General features: G+C 40.4%; 3 protein-coding genes across 13 annotated transcripts in view; 2 read left to right on the top strand and 1 right to left on the bottom strand.

Moving 5' to 3' along the window:
• PARP9 (poly(ADP-ribose) polymerase family member 9) overlaps nt 1-2804 on the top strand; it is an 8921-nt gene extending 6117 nt beyond the window's left edge. Inside the window, exons 8-10 of the mRNA XM_021548707.4 lie at nt 128-273; nt 976-1141; nt 1875-2804. Coding sequence (XP_021404382.2) covers nt 128-273; nt 976-1141; nt 1875-2212 — 650 coding nt within the window. The 3' untranslated portion in view covers nt 2213-2804. The remainder of the gene's footprint in view (nt 1-127; nt 274-975; nt 1142-1874) is intronic.
• On the bottom strand, nt 2716-11257 carry FAIM (Fas apoptotic inhibitory molecule). Of its 4 annotated transcripts, none has more exons than XM_021548709.4 (6): nt 10978-11032; nt 8851-8908; nt 8084-8219; nt 7495-7723; nt 6039-6088; nt 2716-4646 (listed from the first exon to the last, which is right to left on the bottom strand). In XM_021548709.4, exons 2-6 carry the CDS (start codon nt 8892-8894, stop codon nt 4497-4499), a joined length of 609 nt encoding a protein of 202 aa, XP_021404384.1. In that variant the 5' UTR covers nt 8895-8908; nt 10978-11032; the 3' UTR covers nt 2716-4496. The 4 variants fall into 4 exon arrangements, with proteins under 4 accessions (XP_021404384.1, XP_085441030.1, XP_021404385.1 ...); XM_085584903.1 differs by having other exon boundaries at nt 3745-4646; nt 5936-6088; XM_085584904.1 differs by lacking the exons at nt 8851-8908; nt 10978-11032 and adding an exon at nt 11170-11257.
• Nucleotides 11083-22056, top strand: CEP70 (centrosomal protein 70). Of its 8 annotated transcripts, none has more exons than XM_021548713.4 (16): nt 11083-11165; nt 11599-11698; nt 11852-11975; nt 12294-12474; nt 12791-12960; nt 14056-14115; nt 14792-14891; nt 15285-15373; nt 15697-15771; nt 16804-16906; nt 17526-17672; nt 18274-18420; nt 18926-19094; nt 20319-20433; nt 21403-21482; nt 21863-22056. In XM_021548713.4, exons 1-16 carry the CDS (start codon nt 11157-11159, stop codon nt 21928-21930), a joined length of 1737 nt encoding a protein of 578 aa, XP_021404388.2. In that variant the 5' UTR covers nt 11083-11156; the 3' UTR covers nt 21931-22056. The 8 variants fall into 8 exon arrangements, with proteins under 8 accessions (XP_021404388.2, XP_085441022.1, XP_085441025.1 ...); XM_085584896.1 differs by having other exon boundaries at nt 15694-15771; XM_085584899.1 differs by having other exon boundaries at nt 11083-11199.

Genomic DNA, 22056 nt, shown 5'->3' with positions numbered 1-22056 from the left:
ACTTCAGAGAACACTTAACACTCTTTGTTCTTAACTAAACCACCAGCTAAAGGAGTGGATCTGCCCCCCTTGCCTTTGCTTCAGACATTATGATATATGAAAATTTTACTCCCTTATTCATATCCAGGCCAAGCAGAAGCAGGCCCGCTTTCAGGAGACTTTCACATGACAAGTACCACTGACTACTTCCAGATTTCACCGGTGGAATGCTACCTCCAGGAGTTTAAAGACAGAGAGAAAGAGTTTGAAAAAGCTGGACTTCGTGTTCTCAGGGTAAAGAGGATATTCATGGAGACACTGAATATCAGCTTATGTATTTGAACTAACATATTTAATGTAAGCGTAAAAAATTCAGATTAACTATTTCAATGCATTGCTTTTAAAAATTAAGATCTATCAACCTCATCCAGTCTTTAATCCTAATGAAAAGTATCTTAAACTTCATGCAAATAATCAAAAAGTGATTAAATTCTGAGAAGTCTTTTATATTGTACTGTGTGTTCTCCCTCATACTTCATGCTTCAAATATCCCTTTATAGGACTCTAGAGAAATATGAGATTGGTAGGGTAAATTAAGTTCAGCATTCCAGGACACTAATTCAGTGTCTATTTTCTTTTTGTAAGCTTGACACTAAAAATTTGCCAGAGTTCTGATATGATTATGTGTTAAAGATGGAATTGTACTTGGGTATCACTGCTTTACTGAACAGGAGGTGGACTCAAGCTCTTCAGCACAGCTGAAGTACTGGGAGTCAGTACACCAGGAAATATTCCCAGTGATTTCAGTGGGAGGCATGGGATAGTGGTATGATTCTTTTCCTTGAATCAGCTTCAGATATTTTGTCCACTATGTGGTCAATGCATATAGGCTAAAGCAAAGGTTCTTCCATTGAAGAACATAGCCTGAATAAAAACACTTATGGATTTCATAATTGGTCTCCATCTGTTTATGCTAAGATGTTATTTATGTTACAGATTGAAAAGATACATAATCTACTTCTATCTGCTGCATTCCAACAAATGAAAAAGAAAGTAGATGGTAGCTCCAAAACAACTTGCAAGTTGTACCAGGATGTTCCTGCTGAATTCTGTTGCTCAGTTTGCCAAACTGGATTTCACAGGATGTATTCTCCACCAAAAGGTAATAACTTGCTTTGGCATCTTTAATCAGAGTGAAGTGACTGACTACTAAACTCAAGTTAAAATTAGAAAAAATGGCATTCCTAAACAAGAACTGTTTTTACTTGTATTTAGATTGGTATTACTTTGAGTATTTACTTTATTATATACAGTAAGGTTTCCCTTCCTGATACTGTATAGCCAGCAAGGCTCTAGGAAGATAATTCAAGCCTAGCCCAAACACTGGACAGAATTATTAGTACACATGAAATTCCATGTCCAAGTTTTATTTTGTTGCATCACTGTAAAGAAGGTCAGTGTCCTTATGTAGCTGCTACAAACATGCATTCAGCAGCTTGGTGCTCTAAAGCATGTTCAAGGGCATCACAGAACACTGAGGCCTTTTTTCTTTATCAGAGTCACTCATACTGAAGTATGAGTAATATATTTATTTTATATAAATCCTTTAGACCTTGATGATTCAATCACTGGATTAAGAGATAAATCTGAGCAGTTATCACAGGAGTAGCAGTTACCTGGAATGGCCATCAACTGTCTTTGCTCATGGTTTCAGTGGGAAGTCAGTGCAAGCATCAGAGCCACTCCATGAAAATTAACTTCCAAAAGGATGGCACACATTGAGCAGCCACATCACTTGTAACCCAGAATCAAGCAGCAGTCTCTTGGAACTACCACCCTGAAAGAACCAACTGCTAAATGCTTTCTCTTTTGAAAATTTTTCTTTCTCTTTCCAGAACAAAAATATGGAGCTGGCATCTACTTTACAAAGAACCCGAGGTACCTGACCAAGGATAAAGCTACACAGAAAATGGATTCTAAAATGTACGTGTTTGAGGCTGATGTAGTAACTGGCTCATACACTACAGGCCGACCATTTTGTATTATGCCACCAGCACTGGACAGGAATGCCTTTACACTATATGACAGTTTAGTAGATAGATTGGTCAGTCCTGAGGTCTTTGTCATTTTCAATGGTTTTGCAGCCCTTCCAAAGTATTTGCTGACTTGTTCCCCAATGACTGAGAGGTATGTAGGTCTTGGAGGAAACGAGCAGGATCCTCAGTGGGAATAAAGCAGAACTGTAGCTATGGTGAAGACCCTCTGAGAACAAAGTCTAGTGCTTAGATTTAAGAGGATGCTCTGCTTAGTAGTGTGCTATGGTCAGAGCGCTTCCTGGAAAGCTTTCTGAAATATTTGTGAACAAAATAGTAAGTTATCATCTTAAAGAGATTAGGACAAAATAACCTGTGAATAGAAGCAGAGGGGAAAGCATTCCAAAATACAGTGTAACATTTAACATTAACATTTAACATACCTGGTCATTTACCTTATTTCTTAAAGTGATCTCAGCTTGTGAATGTACACTTGATGTGTGTATAGCCTGTCATTCTTCCACTGCATTTTCTTAATCTGACATATTGCATATATCAGGGAAACACAAGAAATCTTGGTTGTGCCTTTTAAGTCTTAAGTTTTCTTTTGACTTAAGACAGGAGAATGTAGCAGATGAGAGCTGTTTTCTGCTTAGGGACATGCTTTTATATACAGTTATGACAAATATGAGGCAATACTTCATTATTTCTTACAATGGTTGCTATACAGTTTTTATTAGTTACTTCAAGCACTGTAGATGCACATATTCAAAATAAAAACTATGAATGTCACTATCTGTTAACTTGTATTTGTTTGTAGTCTTAAGAACTTATGATTTGTACTGTACATGAACTTCATATTTCTCAGCAGCATTCAATCTATTTGAAAGGTTACAAAATAGTAGAGAACTGGTTCAGGCTACAGCTTGAAATTATTTTTCAATTAATCTATCTTTACCAACATCTTTTAAAGATTACATTGTCAGCCTTGTAGCTGGGAATCCCCACATTGCTTCTGCAGTGATCTGAAGCAAATGCACAGAAAAGGCCAAGAGCTGTTACAGTAATTCCATTGTAAAAGTGGATTCAGTCCAGCACTTGGGTACCTGGAAACTTCCTCTAGTAAAGCCTGCTGATGGGGAGCAGTCTGATCTCTAAAATATAAATGAAATTAGCATTTCATAAAACTTTTTGAAATAATTTGTTACTGGATTCCCAGGATGCTTGTACTGCACCTGCAACTCCTGAGCTAGTAGTTGTGCTAGGATCCATTCACAAGTCCAAAAGAAATTAAGTTATAAAAGTTTAATTCTGAATTCTGAGATTACAAGTGGAAATATTTTTAAACATTACAAAATAAACTTTTAGGTTAATATATTCATATTTTGAGTTTTTTAAAAATTATTTTTAAGATTAGCTATGCTTGCTGTTGCAAAGACAGTAGTGCGAGTCTCTAGCACGAGAGTTTTGCTCTCAAGAAGTCCAAAACTTGCTCTTAGAAATTATGCTGCAATTCTGAAAACAGAATTAGTCTACTCCTATTTTAACTATTCCATTAAAGTAACCAATTGTTTTCCATTTCTGTCCCTTTGTTCCTCATATTTATTGATTCACACATTACTGCCATAAAAACAGATAGCTGTAGATTTAAGATTTGTTATCACTGAACAAAGGTAAGTTCTTATGTCAGTGTGCTTCAGGAGATATTTTTAAAGGGGTTTCATGGCATGAATTTATTTTTCTTCTATTTTCTTTTTTGAAAAAACTCAGTAATGAGTTTCTGAACTACAGCATCAGTTTTTGGAACACCAAAAGGAACATTAATTTTGGCACAATGTAACATCTTGCTCCTAGTGGGAATAGAGGACAGTTTTCATAACTCAGTATTAATTTAATACTGTAACACAAGTATTGGTAACTATGTATTTCATAATTTAATCTTTCATTAATTAACCTTTTTATTAACTATGTAATTCCCCTTAACTGTATGTGAAAAGGTCTGTAGTCAGTTTAATAGAAAGAATAATTATAGAGAAAGCTTTTAGCATCTTACTTCTGTGCCCAGTACAGGCTTTCTCTTCCCTCCATGTATACCTGCAGTTAAGGATTGATTCAGTGTTACTGAATCAATTCTCTTTCATCTTATTACAGCTTGATTTTTTCCTGATATAATTTCTATATTCCTGGCAAAATTTCTATATCACCAGTATAATTCCTGGTATAATTTCTATTTCACCAGTGTTCTCCACACATAGTGATATGCTATATATTCTATATATATATATAGCTTTTTAAAAAAACTGGTAATGTAAGAGATTGTACATAATTATTTTCATCTGGTCCTCAAAAAGAATAATTTCGTGTACAGAAACTAGAAAATAAACCCAGCACAAACTAAATGTACCAAGTAGTACATATTAAAATAATTACCACAGTAATTGAAAATTCCTGATCTTAGTCCTGCCATAATCAGTTAACCAGAGGCTATTCCACAGCCTCTGGGATTTCTCTGTTGTCCACAATAAGGGTATGAATAATTCCTTCCTTTCGTTTCCCACTACTGACAGCCTTAATGCAACAGCTATGATCAGCAACAGTGAAGTGAGTTTCAGTCCCATCTTCCACAAATTCACCCTGGGAGAAAGGAAACAAGAATAAAAACAGATACGTGATATTTTAATAAATGAGAAGCTTGAATGCATCAATATCAAGATCACTTGCAGTTCCCACAGCATCAGCAGCTTTAGGTACCTGTGACAAACAGTGCCTGAAAGCTGAACAAAGCTGCTGAATCTCAGGCAGGGCTCCATCAAGGTGCCTAGTCAAAGATTTGTGGGTATCAGATGATGATGAAAATGTCACACAATCAGAAATTGTAAGGTTGGAGTTGGTGAATCAAACTGATTCAGGTCGGTAAATAAAAACAGAAAAGGCAGCATCCTGCCAAGCTGTGCTGCACAGCCAGTAAGTGCCACACAAACCTATGCTCAAGTGGCAGTGAAAGATGGAAGTGTTGAGGATGACTTCTACAGCAGATCCCTGAACTGAGCACAACAGTTGTGTATCTTGGATACACATCTCCTCCTGCAGTTCTGTAATTTCCTGTTACAGATTTTACCAGGCATGGCTGTATTTTTGTCATGATGTTTGTGACAGCAGAACTATGTGTGTTGCTCTAATGGAAGCACAGTTTGGCACTTACCCTGCACTCACAGCTTGCAAGGACAGCTCTGAGTGCTTTCAGTACATTGTAGAAAAGGATGAGCCATCAGGAGCAAGAAGCCCTGATTTACTGGAAGAGGAGGCTTCTTCCACTGATTACTAAGCAAACATTTGGTGAATCTTTTCATCCTACTCTCAGGTGTAGCAGAACTGTTGATTTTGCCATTTGTACTCATCCAGGGGCTTCCTTGTGGCAGCAGTAATAACTTTCCCACCCCCTGGTGAGAAAGCACATCCTTCAAGAATGGGGAAGCCTACCTGGTGTGCATATTGAGAGCCATCATAAGCAGAAAGACACCAAACAGATTAAACCACCCACCTGCCAGCCTGCTCTGGAAATTAATGCAGATGTGATCAAGATAAAACTTTTGACTTGTTCCAATGAGGCTCTTAAGCCCTAAGTATTAGGAACATCTCAAGATGGCAAAAAACATGAGTCATACTACATGTGTTCAACTTTCAGTGACAACTATTACAAGCAGGTTTGGATGCAGTGGCTCTACACTCTGCATCAAACTCAAATCCTTCCCAATCTCCAGGAAGTTTTCTCCATAAAAACCCTGCACAACTGACTCAAATTTATTTTGTTTGTCTAAAAAGGGTAAAGAAAAGCATAATTTACCCTTAAACTAGCAGATGTTAGACATATGAACTGAAATACTGCCCATTGTAAAATTCAGTGAGGGTTATTTGGAACAGACCAGAAGCATCCTGGTTGCCTTAGCCTCATTGGTAAAGGGAGATAATGTGTGCTTTGGTTATGTATCCATAGCCTGGGAAGAGCCTTTGGAAAGGATCACATACCGCTGTTTCCATTTTTTGACCGTTGCACCACACATCCATGGTGTCCTTTTCTGTGAAGGAAAAGGAAAACAAGGTAGAAAGAACAAGGTACTTTTTTTGTCACTATTGACAATGATCTAGGGATTTTAAAAATCTACTGTGGAATTTTACTTTCAATTCCCAAATGAAGTTCCTAAGTAGCTACAGGGTTTGTTCTCATGGAGAGAGAGGAGGCTCTGTCATCAACTTTTGCTTTGAAGATAGACTTTTACCCCTCCCTAACCCTGGCTATTAACACTGTGTTGTTCTGAATAGTGCCAGAGATACTGACAGTCTTAAACTGAAAAAATTAAGACAGAAAAGTGAAGTAATTTCTGCTAATTCTTTGAGTGCTGGTTATTCAATAAAGCTCTCTTTTTTTCCAGGTCAAATTAATTAAAAAGCAGAATTATTTGATTCATCAAACTGCTTGTATTCTTAATATTTCAAAAGCACAACTTTAAATATCAATCTTAAGAGTTGTTTTTGGACTTGAAACAGAATATTCTTTTTCTTCTCCCAGCACATCCTCCTTAAAATACTTTGCTATAGAATTCCCTTTACTGACACTGTCTTTGACACAACATCAGCAGAGAGCTGAACCCTGCTTGCCTTTCCAGTAAGCATAGGGATATTAAAATTCTGTGAAGACTTATCTGTTTCTGGCACTAAAACTGTCTTTCTTCATTGCTTCCCTTCATCTTAGGGCAGTTCATTCTGTCCTGAGGTTTAAGAAGAAATCATAGTCTGAGATCTCTTGTCTCCAGCTCTAACCATACAGCAATACCCAAGTGGAAGTTTTCCCACTAGATGCCACAGAAAAATTCCTCAAGGGATCATCCCTTCCTCCCACCTGCTTGTAATGTAACTGGGAGAGAGGGGGCAGAAGAGAAACAATGTATTGGTAGTTGTAATTTACCATTAAGAAAGTGAAAGAACATCACTGGAGGGTTTTAGTTTAATTTTGTACATAAGAAGTGATACAGAAAAAAGGCTGTTCATCAATCTATCCACATGTCAAAAATGTGAAATAACATTGTTGCACTTCAGATGAAGACTTCTTGACCATGGCTGATGATTTTTGGAAGGAAAACCTGGTTACCTGCTGAACAAACTTAGACCCACATGAGGTTTGATCACAATGAAGGTAAAATTTTAACAGTCTTCACCTGAAGAACTGCCTTGCTAGGGCAGCTCTATGGATGCAGCAGCAGTAACGTCTCCCAAATCTAGACCACACTGCTGTAGACTCACACATGTATAACAAGTCATTACTTGTCAGACTATCTTTGGCATCTCATTCCAAATTTCCACATCCCCCAGGATTTTATACCGCATCAGAGCTACCCACTCAACTGTGCTTTCTTAATTACCAGTTTTTAAATGCACAGAAGTTTATTCACAGGCAGCAACATGTAGTCACTCAATGTTTACTTACCTAGAACAATTCTATAGTCTGTACCTCCCAAGTTCAATATCCAAGTATTGGTTGTTTTTAACCTGTTCTCTATATACTGCTTGAGACTCTTTCCATTGATCTCCAAAGTGTATTCATATGCAAAGCCACTGACTGCATCAATGTTAATAGCAGCTTTAGTTTTAGTAGCTCCAACAGTGAATGTTTCTTTACCCACTAATTTAAACATCCATTCTCTTCTTATTTCTTCCTGTAGAAAAAAAAGACAGTGGATATTAATTGAAAAAACTGAGTGCATGTTTTAATATTAAAAAATTGAACTGGAACTCGGGAGACAGCTCAGTACTGAACTACTGTTGGGGAATGAAAGCATACATGGTGCTTTGTATGCATAGAGTGCCCCTGTCCAAGGACAGCAAAGCACTTCATGAATACTCACACCTTAATTGGAACTGAAAAAAAAAGAATGATGCATGTTATTAAATTAGGTAATTAACTGAATGAACCTCACTCGCATTTATTAGTCTTTTGTTTGTTGTGATGTGTGTTGCATGGAAGTGTACTTATATAATCTGTATCACAGTGAATTTTGAGCACATAGCAATTTCACCTTTCCATCAACATAGACAACACGCTTTCCTGAAGTGGTCCCATGTTCAAATTCAATCTTATGAACACCATCACTTAAAGCTACTTCCCAAACAGCCACCAAATCTGTCATCTTCTCTAAGTGGCTGTACCGAGACCTAAGGAGAAACCAACAAAGTAAATTAATTGTTGTTGGAAGTCCTGATGTCTGCAGTTCAAAGCTTTACTGCTTCTTCTGCTTTTGTATTTGCATTTTTTGAAATACAAAATGACAACTGAAAGAATACACTTAGAGAACAGCTTATATTTTAATGTTTTTCAGACATTCAAATATGACAAAACATCACAAAATACAAACAGTTAAGCAGACTCATTCTGACAAACAGTACAAAGACACAGTTACCCATCTAACCTCTAAAACTCCCATTTCAGCTGACAATAGGTAACAAAATTACATTTAGTTTTAAGATACTCCTGGATAGTTCTGTTATTTCTTGGTAGGCATTAAAACATATTATTTGATTTGTGTCAAAGAAAGTGTTTCAGCTTTTTAGACTTGAAAAAATAGTCTAAAAACGATTTCCTGTGTTAACAGATTTGACTCTAATCTCATAAACACTACCTACATCATTCAGATATTCAACGCTTCACAGACAGACACAGGGGAAGGGATCTGGCAAGATATCCTTTTATTCAAGTGATTTTTAAAGTTTAGATACAGTCATAAGTGACCACTGGAACTGTGGATATCTTTCAAAATCTGCTCATATCACAGTTCTGATTCTTTACCTTACTTCATCGTCACAGACAGTAATCTCCTCACCGGATGCCATAGAAGCCAAAAGAGCTTTTAATCCAATTAGCAGCAAGAAAAAATAGAAAAGCAGAATAGTAGGAGAGAAGTGCTGAAGTCTAAAGTTTCACCATTTTCTCCAGCTAAGATAAAGGACAATTTTTAAAAGCATCATTAACTAGCGTGCAGTGCTGTCATAAATATGATAAAATAAAAACACTTAAAATACAACCATCTTTCTCTAAGACAGAAAGGCAAGTGTATTTAAAAAAATATTATATTTTACAAAACCAAGTAAGTGCTAGTAGAGTGTCCTACCTTCACTAGCTGCTCATAACTTTGTCAGTTACCGGACAGAAAAATGGGCTGCCTGATTTGTGAGACAAAGCTTAGAAATTAACAACTTGACCAAAGCAGGAACCTAATCCAGAGCTGCGCATCTCAGTCCCAGACCGTAATGAAACTGGGATTAGAAATAGCACAGGCAGTAATTCCACCTCCTCCCTTTTCTAAACAACTGTAGCAGCTTTCAACAAGCACATTACTAAATTTGACCTGGCAAATCAGTCACAAAATCTATGTGAGCCACAAAGAACTAATTTCTTACACGATGGTGTTTTATAACCACCGGTTTATAATGTATTTTTTTCACTCATTAATTTCATTATTATCTTGTCTGTACCTATCAACAAACAAACAGTGCTAACAAATGCCGAGGGGGTGTTTTTGGCCACTCCTGAAATTTCTGGTTCCTGCGAAGGCAGCATCACCGGGCACACGGTGGGAATCAGGCAGGGAATATTTCCCTCCTGTGCTCCAAGGAGAGGCAGGCAACATTTCCCTCCTGTGCTGCAAGGAGAGGCAGGCAATATTTCCCTCCTGTGCTGCAAGGAGCAGGCAGGGAATATTTCCTTCCTCTGTTCAAGGAACAGGCAGGCAACATTTCCCTCCTGTGCTGCAAGGAGCAGGCAGGGAATATTTCCCTCCCCTGCTGCAAGGAGCAGGCAGGGAATATTTCCCTCCTGTGCTGCAAGGAGCAGGCAGGGAATATTTCCCTCCTCTGTTCAAGGAGCAGGCAGGCAACATTTCCCTCCTGTGCTGCAAGGAGCAGGCAGGGAATATTTCCCTCCTGTGCTCCAAGGAGAGGCAGGCAATATTTCCCTCCTGTGCTGCAAGGAGCAGGCAGGGAATATTTCCTTCCTCTGTTCAAGGAGCAGGCAGGGAACATTTCCCTCCTCTGTTCAAGGAGCAGGCAGGGAACATTTCCCTCCTGTGCTGCAAGGAGCAGGCAGGGAATATTTCCTTCCTCTGTTCAAGGAGCAGGCAGGGAACATTTCCCTCCTGTGCTGCAAGGAGCAGGCAGGGAATATTTCCCTCCTCTGTTCAAGGAGCAGGCAGGGAACATTTCCCTCCTCTGTTCAAGGAGCAGGCAGGGAACATTTCCCTCCTGTGCTGCAAGGAGCAGGCAGGGAATATTTCCCTCCCCTGCTGCAAGGAGCAGGCAGGGAATATTTCCCTCCTCTGTTCAAGGAGCAGGCAGGGACTGTTCCCCGGCAGGGATCAGCACAAGGGGCGGCCCGGGGCTCGCAGGAGATGCCCGGAGAGTCTCACACACCAGAGCCTCCATCGCCCCGGGCAGGCCCCGGCGCTGCGGCGTGGATTGTAGGATCAATGCTGAAAGGGTTGGGAAGCATCCCAGAACACACTTTTTTTTTTCCCTGAAATCATGGTAATGAAGCAATACACATTTATTTCACACCGAGCCCGAAGGCTGACCCCAGGCCAGGGGTGGTTGCTGGAGGCGATCCCACCGCGTCCCAAGGGAAAGCCGTGCGCTGCTCCAGGAGGGACACACAGCAGCTGCACCCACCGCCTCCATTCCCTGACCAGCTCAGCAGCCCAAGGCAGTGCTTCCTCCTTTACACGGTTCTGAAAACGAGCCTGGGATTACAGCTCCCAGCCCATCCACCTAATCCCGGCAGCGCTCATCGCCGTACCGGGAAGCGCAAACCGGACGCCAGACGTGCTCCCAGCCATTACCGCCAGCAACAAGTTTTTCCCATTTTTCCCCAGTCTTTATTTTTTGCTCTCCTTAGCCCCACGCCCGGCCGCCGCGCTCCTACCTCCGCCCGCTCTCCTCCCCTCGCCTCCCGCGCCGCAAAATGGCGGCGGCCGCGCGGCGCCGCCCCCGCGCGCCGCTGCCGCCGCTCCGCTCCCGCCCGAGCGGCGCCGCGGCCTGAGCAGCGCCCCGCTCTGCCCCGCTCTGCCCCGCGGCCCCGCGGCCCAGCTCTGCCCCGCGGCCATGGCCGAGGTACCCCGCTGGCCCCGGGCGTCGCTGCTGGGGGGTTGGAGCGGGACAGGACGCGACGGAGCGGTCCGCGAGCCCCCGGAGCCGCCGCCGCCTCCCTGAGGGCTCCGCGCGCGGCGGGGCCGCTGCGCCCCGGGTGCGGTGGAGGGAGCCGCGGGTGGTGGTTCGCGTTTCCTAAAGAGGCGGATTTAACTCATTGCGCCGTGTTCTGCTTTCAAGTAGGGGTCAGGAAAACGGGTTATACTGTGTGGTGTTAAGTACGCGTTTCCCCAGTGTGCTTTGCAGATCGTAGTGGAGTTTCTCACAAACCCTCCTGTAGCGGCCCCCTGGGGGTTTGGGGTTGTTTGCTTTAATTTGTGGGCATTTGGTACCTTGTGCTGCACGGCCGATGCAAAGAACTCAGGTATCTGCCTTTTTTCCCTTTCTCCCAATGCAGCAGGAGAAAACAGAGTGGGAAAACTTAAACAGGGTATTAATGCGTCATGGGTTGAAACCTGTGAGCCTTGCTGCCCCCCAAAGCTGCAGAGGTACATCAGGTAAGGAAATGTAATTTTTTTATTTGGAAATAGTAACCCTAAGTTGATAAGGCATCTTCAAAGCTGTCACTTCCTAGTGGCTGCAATCAGGCAAATCCTCTTTGGCTGTTCAAACCCTTTCATGGTGACTTTGCTTATGTTCTCTGTCTCCAGATATGATTGTCCTAGACCATCAGTCTTCTCAAGAAATAAGACTTGCGTTACAAACGCTGGTGGAAGACACTGAGCGACAGCAAAAGGTGATGCAGGGACTTATGGAAGCAAATCGATGTCTTAGGTAAGACAGTGGAAGGAATTTACCTGCAGAGTAAAAGTATTATCAGTGTGCAACTCCAGCCTGGTGGAGATCTTATCTCACCAGAGGCCTAAGACCTTTTTCCTGAGGTTATTGTTCAATATGCAGCAATATTGTCCCAGTTCCTTTCAAGCTCTCCCCTTGTTTCATCTGCTGCTTCTTCTCATATCAGTGTATTTCCCACACCTGCTGCCACAGGATGTTATCAGAGGTCATCACATAATGTCAGGTGTGTGCTTTATGCACTGTCTATAGTGAAATGAGTTTAATTTAAAAGCAAGGATTCATTTCTTTTTTCAGAGATGTGGTACGACTGGAACAAGGTCGGGCATCTCGGCAAGAGCAACGGGCTAATGATTTGGAAAATGTGGTGAAAAACATTAAGGCCAAAATTTGTCAGCTGGAAGATGAAACAATAGCTAAGGCATGCCAGCAACAGAACCAAGTCAAGGAACTTCAAAAAGAACAACAGGCTTCACGGGTAATTCAGATAGTGCTGCCTGAGGATTCAAACTTTTGACTTACAGAAGATCTCAGAATACTTACATTGATCTAAATAAACATGACTCTTGGGTCATAGGGTTAGTACGCTGTTGATAGCTAAGTATTCTCAAACTATGCAGAATTTTCTAGAAATAATTTTGAAAAGTATCTGTATCTCTCTTAGACTGTCTCTTCAGCATGGCTAAAACCCAAATGCTCACGTTCCTTGGTTCCAGGTGTGTACCTGGGCTTGTATGGTATAGTCAGTGTGTGGGTCATTACAATTCAGTAACACTCCTGTTGCCTGTTCACAGGTAAAATACCAACAGCAGCAGGAAAAGCTGCAAGAACAGGAAGAGATTATTGCCCGCTTGCAGAAGGAGCTGAGGAGAGTTGGGAGGGAGGAGCAGCAGCGAGTTGACATTCAAAACAAAATGTTTTGTCAGTTTTGCAGAAGAGCTCCCAAGTCTCTCCTGGATCAGCGGTAAGTGATTCTCTTCTACTGCTGAATCTCTGCAACAGTAAATGAAGAAACAGATTTTAATGTAATGCTTCTCAATATTTATATGGCAAAAAGAAGTAATCTGGAGACTTTAGGAGTACAAGATGAAATATATAGTCTTGCGAAGGTACCTCAGTGCAGTGATATTTTTCTTTTGTGAAACTGTAAGCCAGATAAATCCATGGCAGAAATTTAACAATTGCCACCCACTGCCCACACTAGATGTCAGCAAAGGGAAGGGAATGATTCACTCTGCTCTGTAGCTGCAGTGGCTGGCAGCTAGGATGATCTCATCCTGGGATGCTGACATTTAAGTAAGTAAATTAAGGAAGTTAAAAATGAACAAACCCCCTCAACAAACAGCATCCTTAGCCCCGCCCCCCCCCCAAAAAAAGAGCCTTTCCAGTTTTGGGAAGTGATTGCAACTGCTGACTGGAGGCTTCCTGTGAGCTTCCAAGTACTTTTGGGTGAGTTCCCAAAGTGTCACAAGGCTTCGTCTCTTGCTAGTAGGATTTCCATAGCTCTGCTACAGTCAGACATTGGCCAATTCCTAAACCTAGCCATTGCTTTATTGTGCTGATATCACCTGGCTTTCTAGGCCTGGCCAACAATGTTTATCTGGGAAACTTTTAAGAGGGATTGTATGTGCTCAGCTTTTTCCTTGAGCTCTCACTGTATCAGAGGAAGGATCCCTAGATTTGGTTCCCTGTCGTCTCTCATGTGTCTCTCCAAACCAGACAATCTCTGAGTGCTCAAAACACTTTATTTTGACTGTGCCTCTCTGTTAATCTTGCTGGGTAACCACAGGCATAAGATGAGGACACTGGTGGGCAGATTTAACTTTTTTCTCCTCTTGAATATTTTGCTGCTTCTGAACTAGTACAGATTCAATGTGTCTACTTTTCCATTTTGGCAAAGTGTGACCGTGTTTTTCTGGTATGAGAGAAACTGCACTGTTTGGAGCAGCCACTTTCAAAGTGCAGTGCATTGTATAAGCTGAGCTGTTCATCTGGGTTGGTCACTATGAGTTTTGTGAGAATATCTGAAATTCAAAATTAACATTTTTCCTTTCTTCAGGTACCTATGTCTAATTGATTATTATGAATCTCAAATTAGTCAGATTAAAAAGAAGCTGAGGTAGGTCTCATTAAATGCCTTGTGGTTCTACTGTTCAAAAATTTTTTAGCCCTTACTGTTCTTAAATGTTATAGTGGTAAATACTCTGTGCTCCAAGTATCACTAGCATGTATGAAACAACAAAGGGTTATGATGGTCATGGAAATTTAGATTTTTCCAGAGAATAACTGGCAGTCAGGCTAAGCAGCTTCTCAATCAGGAGACCAGGATAATTGGGAGGCTTGGGGTATTCAGATGCTTGAACTATAAGTCTGTCTTTCTTTCTTTTTTTTTCCTTCCCCTTCCCCTTTTGCCATGGTTCACAGGCAGAATTACTGCATTAGCTGTGCTCAGTTGATAGATCTCCCAAAACTAAAGGTTTTCAGCTCTGTCCCAGTGCCTGCATGGCACAAAGCAACAAATTGATACCTGAAACATCCCTATAGCTTGAGATTACTATTGAGAAAACTGAAATGGGATTTGCTTGTATTGGAGTTTCTCTTGTGGACGAGTGCACTTCATTAGCATATGAAACAGCTTTCCCAGAAATTAGAGCTTGAATCTTAGGGCAGAATTTCTTTTCTATTTACTTGGTAGTTCATGAAAACATTATCATACATAACTGCTAACTAAACCAACTTAAATTTTTGAGCTAATTGAACTGCAATAAGCTGAACCAATTTATTCTTCCCAATAGGCAATATAAAAAAGATGAAGACGAAGTGCAGAGAGAAGTAAAAAACAAGGAAGATTTCTTAAATCTAGATGCTACTCCTAATTACAAAGCACTGCTCATGGTATGGAACTTCCAAGAATAAGTCAGTGCAGATCTCTCAATGGTAACCCTTCAAGAGCCACATAGAAACATAAACATGTTTGACTTCTGTGCCTTGTTCTTGTCATGTCTTCTGAACGTGGAGCCTCTGTGGGCAGAGTTGCCTATCCCTGTACAAAGATTCAGCAAAGTGCTGTGAGTCTGCCAAGGATTGTAGAGATCTCCTATAGTCACAGTGCTCCACCTGGGGTCTAATGCACCTGGCTCTTGGCCTCAGTCATCTGAGTCCTCATCCATGCTGTTTTGCTGTCCAGGCAATTGGGAACCCTTCTTAACATGCACATACTTTAAATTGTTGAAGCTTGTTCATTATGAAATGAGATCATTAAGAGCAATAACCCAGTCTATGTTTTAGTCTTTCCAGAAGCAACTTACTGAAACAAAAGCCAAGAACAAACAGCTTTTGCTTGAAAATACAAATCTCAAGAAAAACTTGGAAATAAGGTGAGCAAGGATAAGTACCATCCTTTGTAAGGCCATTTCAGTAGGCTTTGCTTTACAAGGCACCAGCAATTGTAAAAGTAAAGTGTGAAGTCTGTGATCAAAGAAATGAGATATGGCAGCAACAGCCACACTCTTCTCCCTACACTGTTAATAGCAGCTGCTAATGGTTAGTTTGCTCTTTATTGCTGTTGTTATGTAGAAATGTAGCAGAATTTAATTTCCAGAATGATTTTTTGGCACTGACAAAGCTTTTTTGCTTGGATGAATTTTATAGATACCTTCCAATGCAAGATATATAACATGGTACTTTTTCTGTCTAGCAGGCCAACTGCACAGGAATTAAAATTTTACAAGCACCAAGTGAAGAAACTACAGAAAGCTTTAAAGAAAACTATCCAGTAAGTATATTCTTTCAGGGAGTTCCATGAATCCTCTGGACTTCTGAAGGCAAGGTTACTCTGCAACCTGTAATGTAGAGAGCAGCTTATAGAGCATGTGCCTTATCAGCATTCTTTGGAGCCTGGTTTATGGGCAGCAAGTGCTGCTGGACCTCTAAAGCTCTCTATTTCTGAAATGGTGGCAGAGTCTCCAAATGGGGGCACAGCAGTGTGGGGTTTTTATTTCATTTTGTCTTTCTGGATTTGATTTGAGTTCTTTTGCTGGCAATATATACAGGGCCATCTCTAGTGTTTGCTGCTTCCATAAGCTGTAAAGGAAGCAGAATTCGTTTCATTATGGATTATAAATGTGAAAGTGTGAGTTGGCAAAATGTTGCAGCTACTGAAGTTATGACCATATTATTCTTAGAAATTGACTGTTTTTTTCTGAAATATTGCTAAGAAAATACATGGAAGATATAAAAGTTCTAGTACCAACAAAGTGTTTTTATCTATAATTTCACTTAGTCATTTGTCCATGTGTATACTGAATGCTAAATATTTTATAGCCTGAAACAGTCATCCCTTAAACTTGAAAATAAACAGACATGTTGTGTATATTTAAATTGTCTATTCTCTCATGCAATAGGTATCATTTAGATGAAAAGCAGTAGTGAGATTTGTATAATAAGCCAGGAAAGATGTTCCAGCAGAAGCAGATAACAACTGAGCTTGGAATTTGAGCCTTTAGAGTAAAATTCTGGATTTTAGGTCTTCAGCCATAGTAGAACTCTGGCAACAGAAAAACTGGTGGTGTCCCTTCTAAATCAGGAAGCAGTCTGGCATAGCCTCAGCCTGAACACTTGAGATAAATTAATGATATTTGCTAATATTAGGTATTCTGTTGTCAATCTATGTTTCTTGGGTCTGATGGAATTCTATTGCTCAGCATCATAACATGAATATTTACTGTATGTCTAAGTGCTACAAATTAAAAGGTAGCATCTCCTGCTAAGGCTGCTTGTGTGACCCACTGTGTGTATTTTTGTGCAGATTTTCAGGGAACAGGACCGGAGAAAACAAAGAAGAAAAGAAAGACTCTGGGAGAGTTGCAAGAGTGGATCAGCTGCAGGCAGATTGCCAGAAATACTTGCAGGTACCCAAATTGTATCTGTTCTGCATGTTTCTAGCAGTGGTACAATGAAATATGATACATGTTCTGTTTAGCTGTGTCAACTGGAGCGTGCTGGTCTGAGGCTAAGAGTGCCTATCAAATCCTCTGTGCAAGATGAGTCATGTTCTGCATTTGGCAGTCAGTGTAGGCTGGTTCTTGTTCTCAGTGTAAACTACCTGAAAACAGAAAGGCAGCAGACACTAGGCTGGTAAATATTACTTAGCTGAAGTCTGTTCAGGATGGGGGATTTGTTCAAGATCTTTGGTAATAGTGGATTTTATTTTTCTTGTAATTAAAAAGCCTAAATACAATGAGACTTAGCAAACTGTAAATTGTGGAATTTACAATGCCTCACGTGGATAAATGTTAACTATCCCTCAGAGGGAAGTATATACTTGCATTACTTTCATTTACCTTCTAGCTAGTACATGTTGAAATCTTTGAGTCTATTGCATGTTGAATGTGTGTTTAAAATTCATCAATAGTAATATTGGAGCTATTTATGACTTAATTTTAGGGAATCATGTCTGTGATAGACAGAGATTTTATTACAAAACATCATACATATTTGAGCAATAACATTTTTTATTTGCTCTTGAAGGTTTTGTCCCATATTGATTCTATTTTGCGAAGCCCAAGAGCTCCTCCATTAATATTCCGGCCCAGCAAAGAGGATGGACAGGGATGTGGATTTGAGCACCTTCCACTCACTATAGAAATGTGGGCAGATCAGCTCATAGCTCTAAAGGTAACAACATGTTGTTGTACTCCATTTCTTGGTCTTGTTTTCATCTGCTCTCCTCTCCTCCATCCCTCCCTATGTGTAGTTGTTGGGGGTTTTGTGTGTAGCTTTTGTTATTGCCTGACCTGGTATTAAATTTTACAAATAATCTGCTGTCTGTATGAAGTATGTACCACTTCTCTGTGTAAATCTTTTATTTAATTTTATTAACTGGGTCCCTGAGAAGAAACTTAAGCTTTAGAGTCAACTTCACACATAAATGATGGTGCATTCTCTTCTTTCCTTTTATCTGACCAGAACAGAACAGTGACTTTTTGATCCAAATGCAAGTGAAATAGTTTTGTTTAAGGTCAAACTCTTTGTGACCAATACTTCCTATGTCACTGAAACTGTAACACATAGTCAATATAGTATTTTTTACTCTGTTCTTTTCAAATTAAAGAATGTCAGCAAGACACTATCCTTAAATTAATGAAAATTAAAACCTTAACCTCTCCAGTGCTGGAATGTTTTCTGCATATGAGAAACAGAAAAACACCTGTTTCTATAATAAAAACAGCCTAAGCAATTTCTAATATAAGTTGTCTCTCCTCCTTTCTTTTAAAAGGATTTGCATAGGTCCTTGAGAAAACTCTCTCTGGAATTGCTGCCTTGGAACACTAAAGATTCACAGGACAGCAGAGAATCCATACGAGTTGAAGACCTCCAGTTGATAGTAGATGCAGTTTTGGAAGAATTAGAACATAAGGAAAAGGTAATTTTTACCAGAGGTTTGTAATCACAAGTTACTGTGGAATTCTTAAATGCATTCTTCACACAGTGATAAGATTGGTGCATTTGGAAGCCTTGCAGCATTTAAGAAATACCTGTTTGAAGACATTCAGTAGTCAAAGACTGTTTTAACATAATGGATAAATTCACCTTGGGGAAGATTGCTTTAATCAAAGGCACTTGACCAGCAGTGAATTTGCATTGCCCTTAGTCTCAGGAATTACCCTGTTCTGTCTCTCAGGGCTGAGAATACATAAATGCTCTCAGCAACAGAGAAGGAAGCTTTCAAAAGAGTGTTTTGAGTTTGGTGTATGTTTGTGCCTGAAAACTATTGAAACTATGTCTTCAGATATAAAAATATTTGAAAGGCTGAGATTTCATAAGGAAAGTTACACCTTTTCTTCAGACTGGTTTTAAGAATGTTTCACATAAAAGCACCCTTGCCTTGTTAAGCAGTACCATTGATGAGTTCTTCTTGCTTGCTCCAGAGCAGCCAGAGACAGTCCTTGCAAACGCTGTCTGCCATAGTCTCTCACTTCCAGAAGTTGTTTGATGTGAATTCTCTGAATGGTGTTTATCCACGGATGAACGAGGTGTACACTAAGCTGGGGGAAATGACCAATGCCATGAGGAACCTCCATGAGCTCCTGGAACTAGGTAAAGATTTAACCTCCTGCTACTTGTTCACACCATTCCAAAAAAAGGAGACAGGTGAAAAGCTGGCCTCCTCATAGAAAATAATGTTGAGCTGTTGAGAAATGAATAAGTTGTTTCCTTCACTGGGAAGATAAAAATACGTTCCTGTCAATTTGCAGTTCAAATAGCAAATCCCCGTTATCTGTAAGCCTTTAGCAGTTGCTGAGGAATAGCAGAGAGCCAGAAGAAGAGAGTAACAGGGGAAATAGAATTTTTTTTTCCACAAAGCTTTTTTATGGTGAGCTGACTTCACAATTGTTGTTTATTCTCCACTTGAAAGACAGCAAGTTTAAGGAAGAAAATAACTCAGCCTCGGATGTAGATTTCTACTCAGTAATTAATTCAAGTGTAATTGGGTCCAGTCTTCAGAAAGTTCCATCTTACGCTGCTAAACTTAAAAACCAAAACAAGTTGTTGAGTGTCAAAAACTGTCAGTACTCAGAGGTATAGTTGGTTATTTCCCTTCGGGTGGGAACCTCTGTAGAACAGCAGCTAAATTAACCCAGCAGCTGGGTTAAAAGGTTGGGCTGGGCTGCTGGATGTGCAGCCCCAGAGCCCCTGGGCTGCTGAGCCTCATTCAAGGAGGGGAGCAGTGTTCCTGCCTGCAGCCAGCATGGGAGGTGAGGAAACCTCACCTCCCTTTAATAACTGCAGCTCAGAAGATGCCTTGTCCATGCCTAGTTCTTCTGAAGTTTAAGGAGAAAAGAACAAGGAGGCTGCTACCTTCAGTCACAGCTACAGACAGGTTCAAATTCAATATCAAAACAAGTTCTGGGTGTTAACAAAGTGTTTGTTAAGCAGGTTCCTTACTGGCCTAACCCCTATAGTGTGTCTGCTGTGTCCCAAAAACCTAATGAATAACCCCTTTTCTATATATATCATTTCAATTGGCTGATTTCCATTGATGTTGTAAAAGTGCACTTTAGTACCCTCTTTGCTCTGAACACACAGCTCTGCCAAAGTTTTTTAGCCGCTAAAGGATTAGTGAGAGAATCCCCATTCATAGCTAACATTTGTTTATTTCTGACCATTTGTTTATTTCTGTTTTCTCTGAATGGTGGAATGTATATGCCTAGATCTATGAAAACTAAATAAAATCTATGCACCTGCAAGAATTCAACTGTGTCTAAAATACATCTCTGTTATTACTGTTAGAAGAATCATGAGGTGTTTGTTTTTCCACAGACAGTTCAGCTCCACCCACTGTGGTAGTGGATACTGTTGGGAAACTGTGTGACATCATTAATAAGAATGTGACTGAGCAGGTACAGCAGCTTCTGGGCACCCAAGACATCCACAGGTATGTGAGGCTGTTCCATTGCTGACCATTCTGCAAACATCAAATGTAGTAATTGAGAACTGGCAAAAACTGATGCTGAAAGAAACTTTCATCATTTGTCACAAAGTCAGTGAGCTGTGACAACACAGGTGTTAGTTACTGCTGTTCTGCTTGAAACAAATCTTGTATTCTGTCAAAAAGATAAAGCTGACAGAGAGAAAAATTGAGGCCAGAAGGTTCCAAAACACTCTCTGGTTTGCATGGATAATTTGATCAAACAAGCCTTAATGGGATACAAGTTTCATCACGAGACAAATCATGCACCTGGGTGGGGAGGAGAAAGTGATGCAAGTCTCAGATGTAATATTGCAATGTTCTAGTTGCCAAGGCAGAGTTTGCCTCAAGCTGCCTACAAATACTTTAGAAACTGGACAAATCCAGTTATACTTCCAACAGATGACAGCCACATCTAGGTGGTAGCAGACCCTAAGGGCTTGCATTCAGCATGTGCTTTACAGACAAACTGCAAAGGGAGCAGGCAGCAAGTCTGACACGTGCTGAGTTGGCAAAACTCACTCCCTCAGCCTTTCTGCACTAATTTCTCTGTTTTACTGGAGAACAGTTGCTTATAAAGCATTTCTTGCTCTACCTCCAAGGCAGTTATACCAGCCACCCCCAGGTAGTATATTTAGCATACACAGAGAAATGTTCCAGGCCCCAGACTACCTGGAGCCATGTGAGGGGGAAAGAAGATGTGTATACAGCATTAGTGGTGAAATCAGAGATCCTTGTGACTGCTCCCTTGTTGGCTGCAGGGTTCAGAACTGGAGAACAGAACATTGGTGTTCATATGTGGTGTACATATTGGTGTTTTATATACTAAGTAGCAGAATTGGCACAAAGTCATGGCACAGAACAACAAAATGGCCAAGAGGATGAACTTGCCATGTCCTTGCACCTCTTACCTGATTGTCTCACTTTCCATTCCAGTATCATCAATAAGCTTGAAGAACATGAGTGCTTCTTTCCGCCCTTTCAAGCTCTTATTCAAGACTTGCTGTGTCTTCTAGGTGAGTAATATTTGCACCAGTAATTATCTTCATGCCAACACTTCCTCACATATAACTCTAAACAGTTTACAAGTGTTTTCTGTATTCCTGCTGTGCTGAAACAGGAGAAGGATGTGAGGGAAGGTGCTGCCTTTTGCCTCACTCTCCTTTTCACCTCTTCTCAGGAAGTGACCAAAACACTTTATTTTCATTTAACATGGGTTTGCATTTACTTATTATTACTTATTATTACTTATAACAAAATTTATTTTTTTTCCAAAAGCATTAAAAGGTATGAGGATTTTATTTAATTCACCATATGTTTAAGTTAGAATTTTGGTTGAACTCAAAGGTATTCTAGGTCCATAAGCCTAACCCTTTTGCTTTCCATTCTGTTGCAGAGATCAGTAACATGGATGACATTTTACCTGCAGTGCAAAACCTGAAATGGGGAGCTGGTTATGGGTGACTCTGCTCTTCCTGAGGAAGATTTCTCTTACTTGTGATTGTACCTGTTGGTGCACATGATATTGCAGCTACCTCCTAAGCAACAATTCCAGATTTTTTTACAGAAATAAAAGCTGTTGCAGTTTAA

Source organism: Lonchura striata, chromosome 7, assembly GCF_050655825.1.
Source record: "Lonchura striata isolate lonStrDom1 chromosome 7, ASM5065582v1, whole genome shotgun sequence".
Lineage (NCBI taxonomy): Eukaryota > Metazoa > Chordata > Aves > Passeriformes > Estrildidae > Lonchura > Lonchura striata.
This window is presented reverse-complemented; position numbering and strand designations above follow the sequence as displayed.